The 26,371-nt window shown below is 35.3% G+C and overlaps 1 protein-coding gene across 1 annotated transcript in view; it reads left to right on the top strand.

Annotated features, from left to right (window-relative positions):
• CPNE3 (copine 3) overlaps positions 1-26,371 on the top strand; it is a 46,191-nt gene that overhangs the window by 18,323 nt on the left and 1,497 nt on the right. The window contains exons 6-15 of the mRNA XM_032869087.1: positions 4,896-4,979; positions 7,085-7,174; positions 11,114-11,212; positions 13,365-13,451; positions 14,815-14,874; positions 15,357-15,490; positions 21,122-21,176; positions 21,256-21,307; positions 23,528-23,661; positions 24,775-25,011. Of these exons, the coding sequence (XP_032724978.1) occupies positions 4,896-4,979; positions 7,085-7,174; positions 11,114-11,212; positions 13,365-13,451; positions 14,815-14,874; positions 15,357-15,490; positions 21,122-21,176; positions 21,256-21,307; positions 23,528-23,661; positions 24,775-25,011 (1,032 nt within the window). The remainder of the gene's footprint in view (positions 1-4,895; positions 4,980-7,084; positions 7,175-11,113; positions 11,213-13,364; positions 13,452-14,814; positions 14,875-15,356; positions 15,491-21,121; positions 21,177-21,255; positions 21,308-23,527; positions 23,662-24,774; positions 25,012-26,371) is intronic.

Below are 26,371 nucleotides of genomic sequence, written 5' to 3'. Positions count from 1 at the left end.
TTCTTCGAATGATTTTATACTTAATCACATAAACCAATCAATTTTTTAAAATCATTTTTATTTGCCTTACAATTTAGTTTGCAAACATCTTAGACTAGTAGCCAGGGACTACTTTTATTTTGGAAAAATTTAAATAGAATAGTCTTTAAAAACCCTGCATGTCCCCATCATCCATCTTCAACACTTATAACTCATGGCCAGTTTTGTTTCATCACCACCCCTCTCGGCCTTCTCTCCTCTCAGACATCATGTCATTTCATCCATAAATATTCTGGTGTATCTCCAAAGATTCTTTTAATAGTATAATTGGTTGGTATGTTTCCAGTCTTTTTTTTTTTTTTTAAAGATTTTATTTATTTGGCAGAGATCACAAGTAGTCAGAGAGAGGAAGGCAGAGAGAGAGAAGGGAATCAGGCTCCCTGCTGAGCAGAGGACCTGATGTGGGGCTCGATCTCAGGACCCTGAGATCATGACCTGAGCCGAAAGCAGAGGCTTAATCCACTGAGACACTCAGGTGCCCCAGTTTCCAGTCTTTTTTAATCCATACATTTCCCCCTTTCTTTTACTTTTCTTCCTACCTCTCTCTTTCCTTTATTTCCTCTCATTTTCTTCCTTCATCCCATCCATCCATCTGTCCATCATGAAACTTACTCAATAAAGAAATGGACTCCTTTGTCCTATAGAAGTTGTAACACTGCTTATAACTGATTAAATGCTTGTGGTGTCATTTAACATGTTCTTCTCTCCACCTTTATTTCCTGATTTCTGTAAGCTGGTAACGGAGTCTAGAGGAATGATCTGATGGTATTTTGAATTGTTGGTAGGGCAGCTTTATAGGAGGCTCCCATTGTTGAGTCCTGTCTTTTTGGGACATCTGAACATTGATGATAATTATATTGCCTAGATATATTATTTTATTAAGAGTCTGTTAAATAGTGAGATTCTCATGCTATCATTGCTTCTTCATTTATTAATGAGGATACTTCTATAGAGAAAAGTATTCTTACCCATGTTCCGTATGTATTTATTCTGAGGTATGATTGTACAGGAAGCAAATTAAAATGTTTGATTTTTTTTCTTCATATATACCATTTCACAGATTAAGTTGGTTCCCTATCATCCTCTAAATGTGACAATGAGGGTTTTGTTTTTGTTTGTTGTTTTTTATTTTTAGTATTGCTATGAACTCTTTATCAGTGAACTCCTATAGATGCTTAAATTATCTTGACTTTGGCCTATGAAAACCTCTTGAAGTTTGTTCCCGAAATCAATTGGCACATCTCCAGGAGTCTTTGGATAGCTTCCTTGCTGTGTGGCATGACAAGATGTTCCAGGCTTATTTTTATCTAATTTCTGCTCCAGACTGCAGAGTAAAAAGAGCCTGATTATATTTTAGTGGAAATTGTTATTTAGAGACCAGTCTGGTGCTAGGGGTGCTTATTGTCGATTATTGCCACTTACTGTTTCTAAGGCTTTTTAGTAGACAATTAGAGGAAAGACTGTTTTGTTTTGTTTTGTTTTGTTTTAAAGAAAAACTAAATCATAAATTTATACAACTATTTCCAGTTCAGATATAGAATTACAGGGCCTTACTTCTTTAATTCTATATTTGTGCCTGCCTTCTCTTATGCTAAAAATCTCAGTTCCTAAGGATGTTAACATAATTGCTTCTGTTTGCCTTTTATAATATCTAATACTTTCAGAATAAAAATATCCATATTATAATTAACAGTATTTTTACTGAAAACAGATTGAGCTTTTTTTGAAATTCTTTTTTTTTTTAACTTTATTTGTTCATTTATGTTATCTCTATACCCAGTGTGGAGCTTGAACTCACTACCCTGAAATCAAGAGTCATGTGCTCTGCTGACTGAGCCAACTAGGCATTCCTCTTTGAAATTCTTTTTGTCTTTAGGGTTATATATTCTATGTGGGCTCTATATTCAAATTCTTGTGTTTTAAAGAAATCTTTCAGTTATTGTTCTATCACAATGACACATTTGAATTTTACTTTTGATATTTAGGGATTGTTTTCAATTTTTAAAAATTTAACTTTGTTTTATAATTATATAAGAGATTTGTATGGTTCCAAAGCCAAATCTATAAAACAAGATATTTTCAAGAAATTTAGCTTCTTTCCCTGTCTATGTTTTTTTCTTCCTTTGTCCCTGTAGTAATAATGTTTTAAAATTTATATTTCATGGTTTAATTTTTCAATTTCCTAAAAGAAAACTAAGGCTTTTTTGTGTGTGTATGTGTTTGTATGCCTCTGTATATATACATATATGTATATATGTATGTGTATTGATATGTTTATGTAGATAGATATGTATGTGTGTGTGTATTTATGTATTTGTATTTATAGTCTCTACCCTCAGCTCTTGGGTAGCTGTAGCATACTACATACATATACCATTTTTTCTTTTAGTGAGGTAGAGAGAGTGAGAGCATGTGTATGTGTGTGTGTGCACATGTGAGTTGGGGGCGGGGAGTGGGCAGGGTAGGTGCAAAAGATTCTTTTTTTTTTTTAAGATTTTATTTATTTATTTGACAGAGATCACAAGTAGGCAGAGCGGCAGGCAGGGGGTCGGTGGGGAGCAGCTCCCTGCAAACCAGAGAGCCCGACTCAGGGCTCGATCCCAGGACCCTGAGATCATGACCTAAGCTGAAGGCAGGGGCTTTAACCCACTGAGCCACCCAGGCGCCCCGGTGCAGAAGATTCTAAGGAGAATCTTAGACAGGCTCCACTCAATGGGGATACTGACTTGGAGCTCCATCTCACAACTCTGACATCATGACCTGAGCCGAAGGCGACAGTCTGTTGCTTAACCAACTAAGCCACCCACGTTCCCCCATAGTTGTGCATTCAGACACACATATGAATATATATTCTCTAGATATGCATATATACACTTTTCTCCACCTTGCTTTTTTTCACTTAACATGTTCTGGAGATCTGAGTCAGTTAATTCTTACTTTAGATCTACTACTGACATTTTAATGAACTTTCAAAGATTTGTTGTCTGACTTTCAAAATGGTAATAATGATATTCTGCCTTTCTCTTTGGTTTATTTCTAAGATAGGTCACACAAGGTACATTAATGTGTTTTTAGAAAGTTAACTTCTCTGTGTATAGTGCTGCTATTAGTTTTATTAAATGGTTTACAGAGAGGCTAATCACATTGATTCTTAAGATTCTTATTAGATACGGTTAAATTTTAAAAGTTCTGGGGTGCTTGGATGGCTCTGTCAGTTAAGTGTCTGCCTTCGGCTCAGGTCATAATCTCAGGGTCCTGGGATCAAGCCCTGAGTTGGGCTCTCTACTCAGTGGGGAGTCGGCTTCTCCCTCTCCTGAGCTGTCTTGGGACAGCTGTCTCTCCCTCTCAAATAAATAAGTAAAATCTTAATTTTTTTTAGAGTTCTGGATAACCTTTGTTTGTGTGTGTGTGTGTGTGTGTGTATATGTATCTATATTTATATCTATATTTTAAAAGTTTCCTAACTTAAGTAATCTTCCACACCCAAATGGGGCTCAAACTCATGATGCAAGAACAAGAGTCACATCTTCTTCTGACTAAGCCAACCAGTCCCCCCCACCATGTTTATATATATTTTTAAATATTTTATTTATTTATTTTTGAGAGAGAGCATGAGAAGGGCGAAGGACACAGGGAGAAGGAGAAGCAGACTACCCGCTGAGTAGGGAACCCAACATGGGGCTCAGTCCCAAGACCCTGAGATCATGAGTCAGACACTTAACCAACTGAGCCTCCCAGGTCCTTCCTGTCCCCCCACCCAGCCCCGTGTTTATATTTTTGACTGTACCATATATATTACTTGCTTGACATTGAACTGCTGAGGAAGGAAATAATATTATCTTAGTTCTTAATTTAATACTGCGTTTAATTTAGGACTCAAGAAATCTTCAATTCAGGGACATAGCTGCATATATTACTATGGAATTAACAGGTGTCCTTTCATTTTAACAAATAATAAGTTGTATATTCTAAAGAGTATGACAATGTCGAATTAAGGGCAAACAAAAATGAGAAAACAAAATAATTTATAATCTCACTTGAGTTTGACCTCTGAAAGTGATTTGGTCAATCTTCCAGAATTTTATCTCTGTGTATGTGTGTGTATGTGTATTTGTGTGTGTGTGTATGTGTGTGTTTGTATTGAGGCTAGTGATAAGGGTATTTTTGAGCACTCACTGTGCTTCAGCATTATACTGGGGTTCTGTGGTGAATTACAGTGGAAAAAGAAGATGTACTTTGTACCGTTGGAATAATTCCATTATGCACTTCACATATTTACCTCTACTCCCTTCTGTGTGTAAAGAAATGTGTGGAATTGGTGGAAGAGTATTGGAAATAGAAGAATAAGATATAAAATCAAGACTCAGATCCATGAATTTACTAGATGTATGATCTTGCCAAAGTCATTTAACCCCTGTGAATCCATTTTATTGCTGATAACTGCTGTCCCTCATGGTGTCAGTATGGCTAATGTTTGGGATGTCATTTATGTAAAACTATTCAGTGCTATGTGAATGAATACTCTTACTAATGAAAACAAGCCCCGAACATATCTTACTGATTATGGGTCTTATTGTTCACCATATTTTAAAGCCATGTTCTCAAGTTTTTTTGAGAAGTGAAGGTGTGAGACACAGGATTATGAGCATTTATCACAAATGCCTTAGTAGTTCTCCTTGTAGGCATCAGCAGGTTGGTAAGTTTGTGAGGAAGACTGGGATTTGTATTTATTACTGTACTGTACTTTATATATCTGTACTATGGAGTTAGACTTCAGGTACTGCTAACATGTAACATGTATAAAGTGTGGTTTCACATGGTTTCAGAGGAGAATAATTGACTTTTTTTAAATGTAGGATCTATTTGGAAAGTCAGATCCATACCTGGAATTCCACAAGCAGACATCTGATGGAAACTGGCTCATGGTTCATCGAACAGAGGTGAATATCTGATTTTGAAAAAGTAGAGTTGAGGTTTCCATTGGAATTGTAGTAATCTAAATTTTTAAAAATTATGTACTTGTAAAAATATCAATCTGAGTTCAGACATATAGAGCCAGAGATACAAGATCAACATACTCATTTCTTTTTTTTTTTTTTTCTTTTCATGTGGAGGTACTACCATGCTGACCTGTCAGTAAAATTTTTATCTTGAAAAATTTAAGACCCTATAAAAAGCACTAAAATGTATACCTGTGTATCCTTCACTTTGATTTGCCACCTGGTCATTATCTGCATGTGTGTTCTTTCTCATTCACTCACTCACTTTCACACACAGACACACATATACATATACACAGACATGCACACATATACTTCCCGTTTGCAGAACCATTTTAATGCAGGCTACAGACATCACCTTATTACCACAGCAGGCTTTTATTGAGAAGAAGGGCATTCTCCTATACAATTACACCTGGAAGTTTAGGACTCAAAATTTAAAATTTATAACATCAGTGTATCATATAACTTTGAATTTCTGCAGTTGATTGAGATATATATATATATATATGTGTGTGTGTATACACACACACACACACACACACACACACACACATATGGAGGGATATATATATATACCTCCACATATTTTTGTCTAGGATTGATTAAAGGTTCACATTTTGCATTTCACATTTTGCATTGGGTTCTTATGTTCCCAATATATAAGATTCTTCTCCCTATCTGTCTTAGGTCTTAATGCCCTTGAGTCTCCTGAATAATGAAGACCAGTGTGTCCAACATTCTAAGTCTACTATTTCCTTACAGTTATATCCAAATCAAACAAATCCATCCAGAACATTATGTATGTATACCTTGCTCTGTATCATCAGAGGACTCATGGTCTCAAGCTGTCCAGTATTGATGTTGCCAACCTTGTCTACTTGATTAAGCTAGTGACCACCAGATCTTGCCATGATAAAGTCCCATTTTTCCCCTTTGTAATTAATAAGTGATCTGTGGTGTGACACTTTGAGAATGCATGATTAAACTGTTCTTTTGCGTATCACCCATCTACTGATGATCCATACCTAAGTCAATTTTTATATTAGGGGTTATAAAATAGTGATTTTTTTCTAAAATTTTCATCCCTTTACATATAATAGCAGATACACCTCTTTCATCTCTCCTCTCACTTCCTTTTTTATTTTTGGTATCATTGTAGACTCATGACTGTTATAACACGGTATATTCATTATATTATAACTCACTACTGTCATTTTAGCTGTTCCGATTAACCCAAATTTGACCAGGGAGAGTGATGTTGAAAGGCTTTTGGGTCCCTTTAACATAACCCCATTAGTCTTTAGTTCTTTTATTTATTTGTTTATTTATTTATTTAATTATTTATTTATTTAATTATTTATTTTTTAAAGTAATCTCTACACCAAATCTGGGGCTTGAATTCACCACCCCGAGATCAAGAGTCTTATGCTCCTCTGACTGAGCCAGCCAGGTGCCCTGCATTCTCTTACATTGCATTAAACTATATTCTCAGGTCATATTATGCTCACTCTCTCCCAGGTCTGGAATGAGCCCTTTCTCTTGGAACCCTGTTCCTCTAACAGAGTAGTCTTAGATGTACTCATTGCTACTGAGATGTCATTTGACTTATGCCTTTTCAAAGGACATAGCTGGGAAACATGTATTTGTGTATATGTTTATTATGTGTATGTATATTTACAAAAATTTTAAATCATGAATTTAGACTATTTCTTCAATTCAAGCCCAACCCAGCAAGGTTCTTTCTCATCCTTGCTTATTCCAAATTTGAATCTTCTGTGTCCTGCAATGAAAACCCTGGTTTCCCACAAAATCAACAATCTGTAGTTTCTAAGTGTACCTTGTAATGGGTGAAATATATTTTCCAAGTAGTTTCTCTTCTTTTCTCAGACTGTATCTATCACGTTTTTCTTCTAACACTTGTATAATATTGTCCTAGATAGTTTTTCATTGAAAAAATTGGGTGAAAAGGTGGAGGTTGATTAGTGAGAGTGTAGCAAGAACTGAATGTTTTTCTAACTAGTCTTTGTATCTTCATTTTATAGGTTATTAAAAATAACTTGAATCCTGTTTGGAGGCCTTTTAAAATCTCTCTTAACTCCCTGTGCTATGGAGATATGGACAAAACGATCAAGGTACTTTAAAGTTATATATATGTTATGTATACACACACACTAGTTGATTAGATAGTATTTAATAGAAGTAAGTGATCTAATAGATACCTGTAAGGATTATATTTTATTTGTATTTAGGAATATTAAGATAGAAATGTCTCTGATAAGTAAATTGAAGGGTAGATACGTTTGACTGATCTGTTGGCCTAATGCTTAATCAAAAATTGTGATTTTCATTTTACTCTTCATTTAAAAAAAATAAAATGTCCAATTTAAATATTTCCTCCTTTTAATAAGATTCCTTTTTTCTGCAAATAGGAAACTTTAACTGCCATCTTTGCCTTTGGCATGTCCCTTGCAAATAGAAGCAGATGTTACTTTGACTAAAAACCCAGAGCTTCCTTCTGCCATTAGCAGCAGAGGAGAATAGTGGTGGCATTTTCCATCGCTTATTTTCAGAGCAAGATATTCATTGAAAACTTCTAGATGGCTTTACTATAAAGTATTAGGAAAGCAGAGTGGGACCAGGAAGTATCAGGCATCTAAGAATTTTTTTAATGTTTTAATTTATAGCCATTTATTAGAAAATATTTATTATTTTTAAGACACATAATAAAAATATTTATTATTTTTAAGACACATTTAAGACACATTATCCTGGAGTCTCATAAGAGTCCAGATAGAAGCCTCTTCTTGTGTTTAGTTGTCAGCAAACCAAAGTGGAGTTTGTTGTTTTTGTTTTAGTTTTTTTTCCTTTGGTAATGAATATGGTAAAAACAGGAAAAGTGATGACACGGAGCATAAGATTTTGTCTCAGGCTATAGTCCAAGTCTTGACTTAGGCCTTCAACCAGATAAGGGATCTTGGGCAGGTCATCTAACTTCTTCACTTACACAATAGAGAAAATAATGTCTATATTATAAAAAAGGGAAGGATTAAATTAATGAAAGTGAAAGTTTTCTAAAGCATTATATAAAGCACAGATGCTGTTACATTAAAATGACTTAATTCCTTAGATCCAAAAAAATTTGTCCTCAGAGAACTTGGCAGAGAACTTTAAAAATCAATATAAGTAGAATTTATTTGTTATTTCAAATAACGGTGAAAATTTAGGTAAAAAATAAATAGTAGAACAGTAGTTTTAAAAATTACTTTCTATAATTATACTACCTCTAAAACTTTTGCTTTTCACATTAAAAATAATATGCTAAAACTTTATTAGACTTGAGAAACAGGGAAAGGCTGGGGAAAAGAAATGCCTAAACTATAACTGGTTGCTTGCAATAATATGTTAACAATGAAACAATGTTTTTTAAACTTTTTTCTCGCACAGTGGCATGCTTACAGGGCTATTTTATTATAGTAAGTAAACTGATTTTCTGAGTTTTCTCTGATGAATGTCTTCTGTTCTTAAAACTTTCTCAGTTTGTGTTAACTACACACAATTTGGTTTCCCACATCATGACTGTCTTTACATTCTTTAGTGCTGTATTTCTTTGCAATATTATGAAATCATCCATCTGTGAGTCTCTTGGTGTTTGGAAATCGTTTAGAGGTGTGGTAAAGGGTTTTAGAGCAGAGGATAGAGTCAGAATCATCCATAGTTTCTTTGCTGCTGTGTGAATGTGCCAGTGTTATCACTCCAGCATGTATTATTATTCTCATGAGATCAAGTGAATAAAAGACATAATCCTGCATGCTGCCCCCCTGCCTAAAATGGGAATGCCTTAGTGAATGTAGTATTTTGTGGTGCGTGCATTCTCTTACATATATACATAGGTGCATATGTATATATGCATGTATTTCAATGTCACAAGCACTGCTGATAACTGTATCAGTATTTGAAACAGCCAGTAGTACTAGTTTTTGAATTTTTGAGGAGAGAAATTAAAAGACGCAAATCATTACATCATTTATCTGAAATTATATCTGAACATAGGCCTGCATAAAAATGTCACATCTTTCTTTAGCACCAAATATTTGCCTTCAATGGGGAAACAGTGAATTTTTCCTATATAGTTTTCTGTATGGTTTTTCTATATAATTTTCCTATGTAGTTATTATAGTGAGCTCTCAGAAATTCCAACTTACAAATCTTTTTACATTCCCTGAAGTCTCAGGCATATGAAGAGTTTTAGGTGTTCATATACTTTCTTTAAAAATAAAATTGAAAAAAAAAAATAAATAAATAAAATTGGCCTTATCAAAGCTTGATCTTAACCTAGATAGAAGTTGGAGTTTTCTGAATGCAAATCTAAAATGCAAAGTTCTGGGGCACCTGGCTGGCTCAGTCAGTAGAGCATGCTACTCTTGATCCCAGAGTGGTGAGTTCAAGCCCCACCTTGGGTATAGAGCTTACTTAGGAAAAACAAAATCAAGTTCTACTTTCCATATATAAAAAAAATCTATTAAAAAGTAAAATTGTGATAATACTAAGATTGCTTTTGTCTTTATCTTAATTTTACTTTCTCTGGAAAAAAATTAGTAAGATCATTCATTTTCTTTTCCCCTCACAGTTTAAATAAAGAGTCAGAAAAAGGGACTTCGGTTTAAAAAGTACATATCTGATATGTGTAAGGCAAGAATCAAATTCTCATAATTGGTAAGAGACCAAACTGTTTACAACAAATAAAAATCCTTTACAGTTAATCAAAATTGCAATTCTAGACCTTGTCTTTATTGATTGATTATAGTCTCCCTGGAATAATAATCAAAATATTAGTAAGGAAGGAAACACTTCCTGTTATAATAGGCAGACAGTTCACTTTTCATAGAACCGAGAAGAAAATAATTCACTTTTCTGGATGAACACATAAATCCTAAGCTTTTTAACTTGGTAATTAATATAACTTTGTAAAGGATACTGTCTTGGCAAGTACTCTCAGTTACAGGCTTTCATTTTAAATCTCTAGAAAAATTCAAAAGTGTCCTTAGCACAGCTTTATATTACCTATGTCGGTTACCAAATAAAACATATCATCTTCTAACACTATTTAATTCCTCTGCCTACTTCACAAGCCTGTGTAGATAATGTGTGCAGTGCACATAATAAATGAGGAAATGAGATAATCTGTTCTGAATTTACAAAGCACTATAAAAAATTGGATAAACACCTCTGTTTGCTAGCAGTTCACACCATCTTAATATTCTCATTGCAATGAGTAATCAGGTATTCTTGTGAATATTTACCCTCTGGCTATGCTGTCAACTTGGCACAAAGCTGCATGCACATCAGGTACTCTCAGTTCTCTTCCGTCTGCTTTAAGAAAGAACATGCATTTGGTGAGAGCCATAGATAGGAATAGAATTCACCCTGTTTTACATGGAAATAAGAGTTAATATGACCCAGTCTAGATACTTCCTCAGTGGTTAATGTACTCTTTTCCTTGAATTTTCTTTTTCATTCTAAGAGTTGTGATTTTCAGAAGGATGCAAATCTGACTTCATCATGTCTAACTCTGAATACAACCCTAGCCTTACCAGATTGCAGCTAATGAAATATATTTGCCATATTTCTAAATCATCTAGGATTTAATTATACAAGTTTTAGTTGTCTAGGATACTGACTTCCTTTCCTCCTGCAGTTGATGGCTTTTAGTCACTGTGTAGTGATAACGAAGTGAAGAAGTGGATGAGAAAGAAGGTGTAATTCCATTTTGATTTTATCAGCTCTTACAAAGGGCATGATAGGTGAACTGGAAACTGTTTAATGTGGAATTTAGACAGTATCTGTATTTTTCATCTGCCTATGATCTATCCTAGATCCCCGTTGCAAGTATTGCTGGGGTTTGAAAGTGGTTCACTAACTTCCTCCAGGAAGTTAGTTCCTACTTCTCCTATTAAACATTTTCACTTTTTTACATCAATAGGACACTTCTTGGTAAGTCCCGTTTATTGCAGGCAATCCTTTTAAACAAAATGAGGTTGATTTTTATACATTTTTATTATACTTAATTCTAGGTAGAGTGTTATGATTATGATAATGATGGGTCACATGATCTCATTGGAACATTTCAAACCACCATGACAAAACTGAAAGAAGCCTCCAGAAATTCACCTGTAAGTTGCATCTTTGTTACTTGAATGTACTTTACTGTTTGGCCATGTATTTATTATTTCATTTTTTCCCTTGGTATGGCAAACTGTTTGCCATGTTTTTGCTGTGTTCTAAAATGTTCTGAAATCTGTGGATTTTATTTGTGTAGTAATTGGATGATCCAAGATCCATACTTGGGAGTATAAGTTTATATTTATAGTTAGAGGTTTGGTTTCCTTTAGCTTCAGACAATATATTTGGTTTGATTGAAAATCCCTAGTTTTATTTATTTTTTTTTTAAGATTTCATTTATTTGACAGGCAGAGATCAGAAGTAGGCAAAGAGGCAGGCAGAGAGAGAGGGGGAAACAGGTTCCCTGCTGAGCAGAGAGCCCGATACGGGGCTCGATCCCAGGACCCTGAGATCATGACCTGAGCCGAATGCAGAGGCTTAACCCACTGAGCCACCCAGGTGCCCCTGTAAATACCTATTCAAATAATTTTTTTTTTAAAAAGCAGAACTAATGGAAAATGCTAAAAGTCTGAACAGTTCAAATAAAACAAGCTACCTAAATAAGAACTAAAGAGGAGTGGTCTGGATTGTTGTTTTAGTAATTTCACTTTGTCGCTACCTTGCAGAATCAGTAAATGACCTATTTTTAGAAGATAATGAACAACTAACTCTATAGTACTTTATGGGTCATGTAAAGTTTTTCTAAATCTAGCTATCTTGATCCTTCCCTTCTCCACGACAGAATGCAGCTTTTAATATTGCTGCAATGACAACGTTTATCCGCTTTGTTTTTCAGAGGCAGAGCCATATCTTATCATCTGTGTTTTCAGTGCCTAGAATAGTACCTGCCACTTGGTAGACATTCTGTCAAAGTGGGAATAAATGAAATGAAGTAACACAGTCTTTTACCAATGAGAATTCTCTTTAGGGCTTTCCCGCATCTCAAATATTCAATAGTTAATAATCATGATGACTGAGAAGTCTGGCAGGATCCTGAACTATGAAAGAATTTATTTAACATAATTTTGTTTTTTATTGTTGTATCTACTGTACTTTTTAATATTTGATTCCTAGAAAATTAGCAATGACTCTGTCTAAAGTATATAAGTTACTTTCTATTCATCAGAAAAGGTGACTCATCAACTCATTCATTGAGTTGATCAAGATAGAGAAAATTTGAAGGTATAATTTGGTGGTGATTATATCCCGGGTATGAAACAAAATTAATGAAATGAAACAATTAAGAATAACACAAAGTATGTAACTAAATTTTATATAGTTGTAGAAGTTTACAGAGATGAATGGAGATAGAAAACTGGAATAGGAGTTGATGTTATAGAGGAGGGCAGCTTGAGCCAAGCCTTATGGATGGATAGGTGGCTAGAAGGTGGAAAAGAAGATCCTTCTGTTTGGGGAAAGGAGCTACACTGGAAAGAAGATGTAAGATATTAGTTTTATCTCTGAAAGTATCCCCAGGGGAAAAAGATGATCTTTGCATATTTTACCATATAGTTAGGCTCCATATATTTCTGTTTTCTGATGGTAGGTTTTTTTCCCTTCTTTTTCTAAGCAGCATATTTTTCTTCTTTTTTGAAAATAATGGGTCAAAGTAATATTTTATTTCCCTTATTATAAAAAATAAAGAATGTTACTTGAAGCATTTGCAAGGAAATCATCTATAGAGGCAAAATTTATACTAAGGAACCATTTTATTTTTATTTATTTATTTATTTATTTATTTATTCCCTTAGGAACCATTTTAAAAGGTATACAATCTTAGGAATGCCTTTTACAAATTTCAGTTAAAAATATTTCACATATTTTATTATGTAATTATTTCAAAATTATATTTTGCAGCAGACCTATATCAGGGGATGGTTCGATTCCAAGCGAAAAAAAGCCATTCATTTAAATTCACGTTGGCATTTTAAAAAACATTTTATTTATTTATTTCAGAGAGACAGAGAGCGCACGTGCGGGCACACACATGCAAGCATGAACAGGGGGAGGGGCAGAGGGAGAAGCAGGCTCCATCCCAGAACCCTGGGATCATGACCTGAGCCGAAGGCAGACCCTTAACTGACTGAGCCACGCAGGCACCCCAACATTGGCATTTTTTTATATCACTAGTAAGAACTAATATTTTGTCTTTTCTTCCTACAGGTGGAATTTGAATGCATAAATGAAAAAAAGAGGCAAAAGAAGAAAAGCTACAAGAATTCAGGTGTTATCAGTGTGAAACAGTGTGAGGTTAGTTGATGTTTACCATTTATAGTATAATGAGATCACATTTCAAGTTCTTTTTTCAATATGGTGTATATTAAACCAGACCAAGAATATTACAATTTTTCCTTATCTTAGGAAATGTGAATTGATCATCTGGACACCCTTAGGGAAAAGAAGAGAGTAGGAAATAGTATAGAAATCTTTCCAAGTAACTTTGTTTCTAAGGTTTGATAACTTTTTGGCAAAAGACAAAGAATATTGAAGTTTTTTTTTTTCCTTTTTTTTTTTTTTAAAGATTTTATTTATTTGACAGAGATCACAAGTAGGCAGAGAGAGAGAGGAAGGGAAGCAGGCTCCCTGCTGAGCAGAGAGACCGATGCGGGGGCTCGATCCCAGGACCCTGAGATCATGACCCGAGCCGCAGGCAGAGGCTTTAACCCACGGAGCCACCCAGGTGCCCCTTTTATTCTTATTTTTAGGAAATGTGAAACATCACGGTATTTTCCCAGGGTATTAGTAGAAATGATCTAACCCAGTGCATCTATCCTGGTCATAATTTCAAGTTGAGATATTATAAATACAGCGAAAAATTCACGAGCTTTCTTGCAACAAATAAATGGATTTTTTGTTTTTTGTTTTTTGTTTTTAAATCTTGATTATTATCAAGCTCTCAACATATTAGACTCATTACTAGTTTCTTAAAACTTGAAGTTAGTGTATTTCATCTTTGGCCATTAATATTCTAATCTTAGATGCATCTGGGTGGTTCATTCGGTTCAGTGTTGGACTCTTGATTTTAGCTCGGGTCATGATATCGGGGTTGTGAGATTGAGCCCCAACTTGGGTTCTCATCTCAGCAGGGAGTCTGCTTCTCTATGTCTGTCCCTAATACCCCTTGCCACTCCCCCTGCTCATGCTCTCTATCTCTTTCTCTAAAATAAATAAATCTTAAAACAAAAAAAATCTAATCTTAACATTGCTTTAATTATCTCAAAGTAAGATCTTACAGATTTATGACAAGTAGGGACAGGGATACTTAAACTCAAATACCAGTGTGGTTTCCACCTGCTTATATCATGGTTCTGTTCAGTGTCTAAACTGTTAAAAATATATGCCAGAGAGCTCTTTGTATCTCTTGTATAGTAAGAGATTTTTTTAATTAAATATTTATTTATTTATTTTTATGGGGGGTTGTGGGACAAAAGGAAAGGAAAAGAGAATCCCAAGCAGACTCTTTGCCGAGTGCAGAGCCTGTTGTGGGGCTAGATCCCATGACCCAGATATCATGACCTGAGCCAAAACCAAGCATTGGATGCTCGATTAATTCAGCCACACAGGAACCCCAGTAAGAGATTTTTGATTTTGAGAGTTTGCTCTTTGTTTTTAGATTACAGTGGAGTGCACATTCCTTGACTATATCATGGGAGGATGTCAACTGAATTTTACTGTAAGTAACACTGACTTTCTCAAAGTAGGCTGAAACATGTTACTTTTTTCCTACAGTTTCGCACTGTTCTTTATTTTCTTGTAAAACCGGCTTTGGAATTTACCCAAGCCGTTTAGTATGGTCTCCTCAGACAGGTTGTCTAAGTTCATCAGGAAGCCTTCAACTTTGTTGATAAGATCTGTTCCTTCTGATGGAGTAATTTAAATTACAGAAAGCATTAGTTAAACAACCTACAAAACAAGCCCTATGTCTAAACTCCTGGGTATAACAATTCATGGATTGAGTCATCTAGAAAAAATATGAATAGCAGCAGGTTGTTTCAGGCTGAAGCTTTAACTGTTTAATTGTCTGTGGAAATACTGGTAGGCCTGGGCATTTGTTAGGAGATGGCAGCAGCAGGCTCTGGGATGAATGTCTGTCTGTCTCCTGGACATTGAACATATGGCTTCTCCTTAGTAAGGGCTGTGATTGTTATTTGGCAGGTGGGAGTGGACTTCACTGGCTCTAATGGCGACCCAAGGTCTCCTGACTCCCTTCATTACATTAGCCCCAATGGTGTTAATGAGTATTTGACTGCTATCTGGTCTGTGGGACTGGTCATTCAAGATTATGATACGTGAGTATGACTAAAACACTTGTTTTCATAGCTCTCCAGAAAGGGCAGTTTCTGTTTCATCTGCTATCAATCACCAATTGATATAATTGGTGGTGATAGGGCTGCTGGGGTTGACTGGGGGTAGAAAAGGGGGTGTGGTGGGAATAACTTTCTCCCTAAAATCTTTTGTGTTCTCTTTTCTAGTTTTCTCCTTGTGACAGTCTTAGGGTTTACTTTTGACCTCTTCTCTCTAGCTGTGATCAGTTATAATATATTATATATAGCTTGTTTATATAACAGCTGACTGGAGTCAACTGTTTCCTTGGGGTTTATTTATTAAGGATAAGTTATCTGTATAATTGAAGTCCAGATGACATATTTTGTAAACATTTATAGACACTGTTTATTAACATGTCTATTTCTTGGCAGTCACTGTCAAATTATTTTCCTTTTTCTTTTTTTTAGTTTTATTTATCTGAGAGAGAGACAGCATGCAAGTGGGGGAAAGGGGCAGAAGGAGAGGGAGAGAATCCTAAGCAGATGCCCTGCTGAGTGCAGAGCACTGCTTGGGACTGGATCTCATGATCCTGAGATCATGACCTGAACCAAAACTAAGAGTCGGATGCTTAACTAACTGAGCCACCCAGGAGCCCCTCAAATTATTTTCTTAATGGCAACTTTGAACAAGTGGCAAAAGAAAACTTGACCTGATTGCTCTAAAAATTTGAATAGATTCTCAATGTATAGATTTTTGAATAGATTAAATAGGCCCTCTTGAAGGTTTACCAAACAATAGAAAAGAAAGTCCACCATAATAATTTTTTGTTCTGGATCTCTTAGGGCACTGTATAAATTTTCACTTACCTTTGCCTATTATTTTATGATTAAAGCCCTTACATATATTGATGGAGCTTTTCATTAATCTGCTATGATATTTAAAGAGGTAAATTTTCAGGCAAATGCAAACAAATCTAAAGCAAAGGTGACAATTCTGCTATCAGCCAGGTAGAATTTAAGACAAAAGTCATTAAATATAATAAAAAAACTATTTTATAGAAAACTTCGTTACTATAATCCAAAATGAAAATATAACCATGGACATGTTTGATAAGAGTATCAAAGTATTTCAATTGAAAGTAGTTAGAAGTACAATAAAAATTTTAAAGTAACATAATTATAGTGGTGATTATATAAAAAATAAAAAGTTTACAGAGTTACTTTATCAGACTGCCACCTAGAAGTTAACAAAAGGATAACTAAAATAAAATTTACCATATGGAAATAAGAAAATCTTAACAAGTTCTTAGATCAAAGAGGAAACTGAGAGCACCTGGGTGGTTCAGTTGGTTGAGCGACTGCCTTCCCACCAGGTCATGATCCTGGAGTCTGGGGATCGAGTCCTGAGGGCTTCCTGCTCAGCAAGGGCTCTGCTTCTCCCTCTGACCTTCCCCCTCTCATGCTCACTCTCTCTCATTTTCTCTCTCTCAAATAAATAAAATCTTTAAAAACAAAAACAAAGAAGAAACTGAAGTATAATAACAGACTATCTTAGAAATAGGGGCACCAAGAAGACTATACATAGTCCTATCTTTTTTTTTTTAATATTTTTTTCAAAGACTTTATTTATTTACTTGACAGAGAGAAACAGCCAGAGAGGGAACACAAGCAGGGGGAATGGGAGAGAGAGAAGCAGGCTTTCCACCGAACAGGGAGCCCCATGTGGGGCTCGATCCCAGGAACCTGGGATCATGACCTGAGCTGAAGGCAGACGCTTAATGACTGAGCCACCCAGGAGCAACCCCCCTTTTTTTTTTAATTTAAATTTTAGGTAGTTAACATACAGTGTGGTCCTGTCTTTATAGAGGACAATTTCTGGCTTTACATGCTTTTATTTTTAAACAAGAAAAATTGAATATAAATGAACTAGGTTTTCAATAAAATAAAATTAAAGAATAGGAGAAAAAATAAAGATATAACAATAATACCAGATTCTATCTATAAATTAGCTATGACATGTCAGGCACAATATAATACTGTTTCTACATGATACTCACCTAATCCTCATACTTTGCTGTGACATAGGTACTGTTATCATCCATTATCATCTACAGTGTACAGATGAGAAAACTGAGGCATAAGAGGTTAACTTGTCCGAGGTCACTCAACTGGTAACTGGCAGAGATAGAATTGAGCCTGGGCTGTGTGCTCCAGAGACATGCTTTCCAAACTGTATATTATGTACTGTGATGTATTTCTTCTAAACACTGAAAGTAAAGACTTGGAAAATTAAAAAAAAACAAAAACAAAAACAAAAAACCTCACTAAATGAATAAATTAAATGAGGAGATGACTCTTTGCAAGTTCAACAAAACTCAGGCAAATCTGCCAACGCTGACCCCCAAGAAAGAGAAAAAACGTGCATAGAATATTAGTAATGAGACAGAGAGTATAAGCATAAATTCAAGAAAAAAACCATTAAAAACTAGAAGTTAATACTATATAAAACTTTGTTATTACATTGGAAAATCTGGATTAAAGGATTTTGCGGGGATGGGGGATGGGGAGAAAAGCTTCAAATTACCAAAGTTGATTTAAAGAGCCTGAGTAGACCTGGAATCATGGAAGGAGTGGGATAGCTGGTCACAGAGCCACTCCTCACAAGGGCACGAGGCCAAGACAATTTCATACATAAATTCTAGCAAACCTATAAGGAATGAATTTAAACCTAAAATAATCAAGTAAAAAAAAAAATTAGAAAGTAGAGAGAGTTCAGAAAGGTAGTCAGATACAACGTAAAATTTAAAAACAAGCAATTCCTCACTAGCCAATTCAAGAGATTATAGCACATACAAGATCACAATTCAAAATGCAATAAAAAATAAGAATGAATTAAGTGCGAGGTCTAGTATCTTTAGTGAGGGAAAACTACAAAGTTGTACTAAAGGACAAAGAAGGAAACTTGTTTAAATGGAGAGATACACTATGATTCTAGATAGCAGACGTCATAATGATGTAAGAGATAAAATTTCTCCCAGAATTAATCAGTTCTAATCAAAATTGCAGTCGAACCATGCTAAAATGATTTTTAAAACTTCCTGGAGAGAAAAATGAGTCACAATAGCCAAGAAATTTTTTAGGAAAAAAAAAAAATGAGGGGGGTTTGTTTTAGCAGATATTTAAACTCATTTTAGGGGCACCTGGGTGGCTCAGTCGGTTAAGCGCCTGCCTTCAGCTCAGGTCATGATCCCAAGGTCCTGGGATTGTATCCCGAATTGGGCTCCTTGCTCAGAGGGGAGCCTGCTTCTCCCTCTGTCTACTGTTCTCCCTGCTTGTGCTCTCTCTCTCTCAGTCTGACAAATAAATAAGATCTTTAAAGAAACCCTCATGTTAAAGCTATATTATTAATATTCAGAACTAGTACATGACCAGTGGAACAAAGCAAGAAGTCTTGAAATAGACCCTAGTGTGTATGTGAACTTAGTATGTGATAGAGATGACGTTTTAGGGGAAAGGAGTTGTCACAGCTGCTAAACTAGACAAGAAGTGAATTTAGATCCCTAACTCATACTGGTATATGTTAAGGTACCTTTTTTTTTTTTTTTAATATTTTATGTTTAAGTAATCTCTACACCCAACATGGGGCTCCAGCTCACAACTTGGAGATCAAGAGTCACATGTTCCACCAACTGAGCTAGCCAGGTGCCCCTGTTAGGATACTATTTGGTATAGACAAACTGCTAGAGTGGACACCCCCGAAACAAAGTACATTTACCCAAACAGAAGTTTATTTCCCTTTCATGTTGCAAGTCTAGAGATCGTATAGGATTGATAGGGCAGTTCTACCATTGTCAAGTCCTAGATTCTACCCCTGGGTCCAAGGCAGCTGCTGTGCTTCTAATCTTGTCTAGTCAGCGGGAGGAGGAGATGGGCAACTGGGAGGGAGTACAGGTGACTTCCCTCCCAGGGGCATCCTGATTCAGAATTAACTGATGACAACTTCTACTCATATTTTCTTAACTAGAATCTATCCACCTGGCCACAGGCAGCCCAGAGAAGCTGCAGCAGAGCTAGTGTGGTCTCTAGCTCATGTGTTCCATTATTAAGAAGGGAGAGAATGGATACAGATAGAGAGTGGCAGTTTCTGTTTCATATCCTACCCCAAAAGACTTTCTGGGTGAATTAGAAGTTTAATATCAAAATCAAACCTTGGACATTCTAGGAATAAATATGTGTGAATTGTTTATAATTTTGCAGTGAGGAAGGCTAAGCAAGGCAGCAGAGGCAGAAATCATGAAAGAAATTTTATTTGTTCACATTAATATTCAAAACTATAAAAGGAAGTATATTTTAAACAAAGTTAAAGGCAGACTACAAACTGGGAAAAATACTCCTGATGTGTCTGACTCAGGTTCTATCCTCAATGCAAAAAGAACCATTAAAAACTAATTTAAAAAGAGTATCCTAGCTGGGACGCCTGGGTGGCTCAGTCGGTGAAGTGTCTGCCTTGGGCTCGGGTCATAATCCCAGGATCCTGGGATCAAGTCACATCAGGATCCTTGCTCAGCAGGGATCCTGCTTCTCCCTCTGCCTGCTGCTCCCCCTGCTTGTGCTTTCTCTCTGTGACACATAAATAAATAAAATCTTAAAAAAATATATCCTTTTGGGACACCTGGTTGGTTCAGTCAGTCAGGCATCTGCCTTTGGCTCAGGTCATGATCCTAGGGTCCTGGGATTCAGTCCCACATTGGGATCCTTGCTCAGCAGGGAGCCTGCTTCTCCCTCAGCCTGCTTGTCCCCCTGCTTGTGTGCTCTCTCTCCGATGAGTAAATTAAAATATATATACATATATATTTTAATGAATGACCATACCATAATGAACATAATGAGCATACTAATTTTTCTGAGATATATATATATATATATATATATATATATCTGATAATATACATTAATATCCTAGCAGAAAGATTAGTATGTTCATTACAGTGTTTTGTGGTAGCAAAACATTGGATCTTTATTAGTTGGGGGAGAATATCCATAAAGTGGTGGAATACATGGCAGCCATTCACATGATGTTATATATTCAGGTGCATAATCCCTTCTCCCTAAACAATTGGGACCAAATATTCATACATTTTGCACAAAAAATGTGAGAATTTTATATGTGGCATTTGCACCATGTTTCTGTGGCCAAATGTATGAATATTCATAATCAGTGGCATGAATAAAAGCTATAAATAACCTCGTGTCAGTTGAGGTCAGGTTTTGCTGCCAAATGCATTTGCTATAAGCCAATGAACTTATGGTTTTCAGAGCTTTATGGATTTATCTACATATTTATTCAGCAAAATGATATATAGTATTTAAGTAGAAAATAGCATATTATAAAATGAATACAAACTCCATTTTTATAAATATAAAGAGAGAAACATTTTTCTCCCTCAGTGTACAGAAAAATACTTAGAATGATTGTTGCCAGATGTTAACATTGGTTCTCTCTGGTGGTTACTATGGGTTTAATCTTTATATTTTCCTAAGATTTTTGAATTTAAAAAAAAAAAACATAAACTATAGGTTTTATTAAGAGTAAAGATAAAATTTTCTATTTTGAAAAAAATTGATCTTTCAGTTTTTTACACATTTTCTTTTTAGTGATAAAATGTTTCCAGCTTTTGGTTTTGGAGCTCAGATACCTCCTCAGTGGCAGGTAAGAGGAAATCTTATTTTAAGTATTTGCCTCCCACAAAAGCAAAACAGGCTTCATCAGTCCTTTCCTCTTTTGGCAGGTTTCACATGAATTTCCAATGAACTTTAATCCATCCAATCCTTATTGCAACGGTAAGCTAAAAAACAGGAAGATTTTATACTGAATACCTTACTAGTTTGTTACTTGTTTTTTTCTTACTTGTCTTTTTGTTAATTGTCTTGTTCCTTGTCTTTTTTCTTCAAACTTGTTACTAGTTTGTTACTTGTGATTTACTTACATTCCCTACCTAGTTTTCTTTTTGTGACTCTTTCTCTCCCTGACAAATAAATAAAATCTTAAAAACAAACAAACAAATAAACCCTAATACAAATTATTCCAACAAAATGTTCCTTTAATGCAAGGAAGGATTTTGGCATAACTTAATTTTAGTGGAGTAACAACGCAATTGATATTTGTGAAGAAATTTAATTAGTAGTTTATATATCTTCAGATTGAAAAGCAAGCTGAGATGGTAAAAATGAAAGAGTATTATTGCTCTGGGTACAAATTTTCTGCAGTATGTATCATTGTGGTAAGATCCTACTGCTGGCCTATGTTAATACTATTTTTGTTAGTACTGGACTGACTTCTTCCTTAGTTCAAAGTGACTTAGAGGAGTGAATTAGAACTCTTAAATGTTAAGAGAGTTGGTCTTGTGAAAGTTTTAAGTCAAGTATCTACTTCTTTTCCTTCTTGATCTCTGCTCTGTTGGGGATCTTTTAAGCAACAGACCTGTTTTGGTTTGCATTAAAAATCTTTTTCTTTTTCTCCTGTAACATTTATTTTTTAAAAGATTTTATTTATTTGACAGACAGAGATCACAAGTAGGCAGAGAGGCAGGCAGAGAGAGAGGGGAAGCAGGCTCCCTGCTGAGCAGAGAGCCCGATGCGGGGCTCGATTCCAGACCCCGGGATCATGACCAGAGCCGAAGGCAGGGGCTTAACCCAGGTGCCCCTGCATTAAAAATCTTTTTAGGCAGATTTCCTTGATGATCTCGACAAGTATGGGGGAAGTTCTTGAGGATTTCTAGTATCTTACCTGCATCCTGGACACTCTGACTTAAGGGCTGGATTCCACAGGCGCGTATGTTGCATTAAAACTTACTAGCAATGCTTTTACCAGGAATGCCACTTAGCTTCCATTAAGTTGTGCTGTTGTAATAAACAATCTAACCCTCAGTGATTTATAATAGCAATGGTTTCTATTTCTATTTCTATTTATAATAGCAATAGTATATTTTATAAAGCATGTGTTAGCTTTATTATAAAACTTATTTCCATTCTAGATTTAAATGACCCAAAAGATAGAGTTACAATTTTATGTATGTAATATTTTACCAACCTCTAAAAATGTTTATCAGAAATGAGGAATTGAGAGAAAGAGTCCGCCCCCAAATAGTTTATTTATATATAAATAAAATAGTTTATTTATATATCCCTTTACATATAGCTAGTCTGCTCTATGTTTCTTCTTTCTCTGGGACTCAGGACTGTATCTGGGATGTGTTACTCCCTTTGCAGAGGGAAATAGCCAGATCGCTGGTGAAAACAGGCAGTGGCTCTTAAAACGTCTACTTAGACATGAATGTCATGTCCATTTACATGCTTGGTTAAAGCTAGTTGAATGGCCATGCCCAATCTTCACTATACAGCATCCCAGCAGGCCCAGACAGTACAGCATAAACAAACACACACATTGGTATTTCTGCAGCAAAATGTAATACATAACCTGGAAATGAATTTTTATGACTATACAATTTCCCGTACCATGCTTAACATTTAAGTTATTGACTATTAACTCTTGACTACAATTAACAGTTAGGTTTATAACCATCCGACTTTGTAGAATCTTTGGCCACATGTGCAAAAGTTTTTCTATTTATTCAATACGTTTTTCTTACCTCTTGTTGTCAGTTGTGAAATGCAGCAACTTTTTCATGCTTCTTTTCCCATTAAAGTCTTATTCCTAAAATACAAAAATTATGCAATATAACAATCCCACTGTAGATTAATGAATAATTTGGCTGAGATGAAAATAAATGTCTTTTATTGGAGGATGGTAATGTTTATAGGTGTTTGCAATGGAGCATAGCTATGAAGTTTTATAATACATGGTTTAAGAGGAAGTTTTGAATATAGAGTTTTTAACTAAAGCAATAGATGTGTATACACACACACACACACACACACACACACATATATATATATATACACACACACATATATATATTTAATTAAATTAGCCAGTATGGTAAACAATGAACAATTAAATTGTGTTTGAGGATTTTTAATTCTGCTTTTTTTTTTGCCTAGGAATCCAAGGCATTGTAGAGGCATATCGGGCCTGCCTTCCTCAGATAAAACTCTATGGACCAACTAATTTTTCTCCAATCATAAACCATGTGGCCAGGTTTGCTGCTGCAGCCACCCAACAACAGACAGCTTCTGTAAGTGCTATAGTACCAGGGGACAAGGAGAATTTGGATTGGTAGTTGCTTCTGGTGCCATTTTTCCATTTATTTGGCCCATTGATATACAAAGAATGAAGTAATAACATATGGCTATCCTTGGTTCGGGAGTAACAACTGTTCTTATATTAGTGATCATTAAGTACAAGACAACAAAAAAATAACCCTTATACTCGTGAATCTTTTCTCTGCCATTTGAATTAATTTTTGTAAATAGGTTTTACTAAAAAGAAATGATTAAAATCTGCCTTTTCAAAGGTAGACTTAACAAATTAACAAATTGAGAACATTTACAATTTCAGTTGCTGATGAAAAATCACTAACTGTATTCAAAGGGTTTGGATTAGATAACCATTATCTGTTGGACCTTGATACCAAATCTCTCTTAGCTTCATAACTTTTTATATCCAAAAGTAGGGTAGAGATAACTACCTCATATGACTGCTGAAATGTGAACTAAGATAATTCTTATAAAGTGCACAGTGCCTGGGGCAGAGTAAACACCCAGCATGTGTTAGCTTTATTATAAAACTTGTTTCCATTCTAGATTTAAATGACCCAAAAGGTGGAGTTACAATTTTACGTAATATTTTACCAACCTCTAAAAATGTTTATCAGAAATGAGAGAATTGAAAGATTCCGCCCCCCAAACCTATTTGTTTTTTTTAAAAATGCACTTTAGTTTGATAAACAATTCTACTTCCATACTTGACCTTTTAGAAACAGAGTTACCACTTACTCCCTTGATCAGTACTTTAACATATTTAATACTTATGTTAACGTATTTACTCCTATGCTCACTAAAAGTTTAATCTTTGACGTTTCGATGTCTTACTTCTTTATATTTATGCTAACCCTACTTTGTGGTCTGTTTCATTTTTAATAAGCCTGTAATTTTTGTATGAATACATTTCCTTGTCATTAGAGAATATTAGAATATTTTCTGTAGCTGGTATCCTGGGTAGAGACTGGCAAGGAAAATGAGCAAGAAAGAGACTTGAATGACTCATCACGCTGGAGATGTTTTTAACCATTGCTTTTATTGTTTGGGAGCTTGACCCGCTCAGTGGATATAACTTTCTTTCTTGGCAGCAATATTATGTGCTCTTGATCATTACTGATGGTGTGATAACAGACCTTGATGAGACCAGACAAGCTATAGTTAATGCCGCCAAGCTGCCTATGTCCATCATCATTGTGGGAGTAGGAGGTGCTGACTTCAGTGCCATGGAGTTTCTGGATGGTGATGGTGGGAGTCTCCGCTCCCCATCAGGCGAGGTAGCCATCCGAGATATCGTCCAGTTTGTGCCTTTCAGACAATTCCAGAATGTGAGTACCACTCCTCCTCATTCTTCATGCACAGTAAGGAGTTTGAACACAGACCTTCACCAGTCCATCACCACGTAGTGAAGTAGGTGTCTGGGGTTAGAGGATGCATGGAGTTTTGGTTTGAAGAGCCCTGATTAGATTTTGCAGTTTTGCTTCAAGTTGTATACTTGCATGCTTCTTGCCGTCTGTATGATGAATTGTTATAAGTGGTGTTGCTGTGAATGTTTTAAAATGTATTTCATCTTTACCTATGTATGTAACAACAGAAAAACTCTATACAAGTATATTATGAATTTGCCAGACTGGAAGTTAATCTGATGAAAATCTCTCGGGACTTTGTTTTACCCAGTTCACTCCAGTGGTAACATCTTGCAAAACTACAGCACAGAATCTATGACCAGGGTATACACATTGATAAGCAATGAAGGTCCATCCTCTCAAGACTCCTCAAGTTGCCCTTTTATAGCCACACCCACTTCTCTTGCACCTCCAACCCCCTGTAACCCCTGGCAACCACTAATCTGTTCTCCACTTCCATAATTTTGTCATTTCAAAAATGTTATAGAAATGTTAGGATTGGCTTTTTTTTTTTCCCACTCAGCATGATTTTCTGCAGGGTTGTTTCTGCATATGTTCCTTTTTATTGCTGAGGAATATTCCACGGTGTAGGTATTAACCATTCATCCATTGAAGGACATCTTTAATTGTTTTCAGTTTCTGTCTGTTATATGCAAAGCTGCTATAAACATTCATATACAGGTTTTTGTTTGGGCATAAATTTTTATTTCTCTATTATACCCAGAAGTGCAGTTTCTGGGTCGTATGATTATTGCCTGTTTAATTATTAAAGAAAATGTTGAACTTTTCCAGAATGGTTATGCTTTTTTACGTTCCCAGGAGCCAATGTATGAGTGTGGGGGAAGGTGATTAAAAGTGTTAATGTTAGGGATCCTTGTCATGATGAAACAGTTCTGTATCTTGATTGTGGTGATGGTTATACAGATCTATCCAGGTGATAAAATTATATAGAATACTATATCCACATGTGAAAATAAGTGCATGTAAAATAAAGCTTGTAAAATCTGAATAAGGCCTGTGAACTGTACCATTGTCAGTGTTTTTGCTTTTGATATTCTGCTGTAGTTATGAAAGATAACTACCTTTGAAAGAAACTGGGTGAATATTGTTTTTGCAACTTCCTATGAATCTGTCATTATTTCAAAATAAAAAGTTAAAAAAATTAATACCAAGTGAATAAAAAACCCACCTTTAAAAGTTAAAGAAAAAAATAATTATCAAATGCCAAAATGCTGGCACCAAAAAAGGACTTGATAAATATTACTGGGTAATATAGCACTCC

The sequence above is a fragment of the Lontra canadensis genome, unplaced genomic scaffold, assembly GCF_010015895.1.
Source record: "Lontra canadensis isolate GAN:19392208 unplaced genomic scaffold, GSC_riverotter_1.0 scaffold37, whole genome shotgun sequence".
Classification (NCBI taxonomy): Eukaryota; Metazoa; Chordata; class Mammalia; order Carnivora; family Mustelidae; genus Lontra; species Lontra canadensis.
The sequence above is the reverse complement of the archived record's forward strand: the minus strand, read 5'-3'. Positions and strand labels throughout refer to the sequence as shown.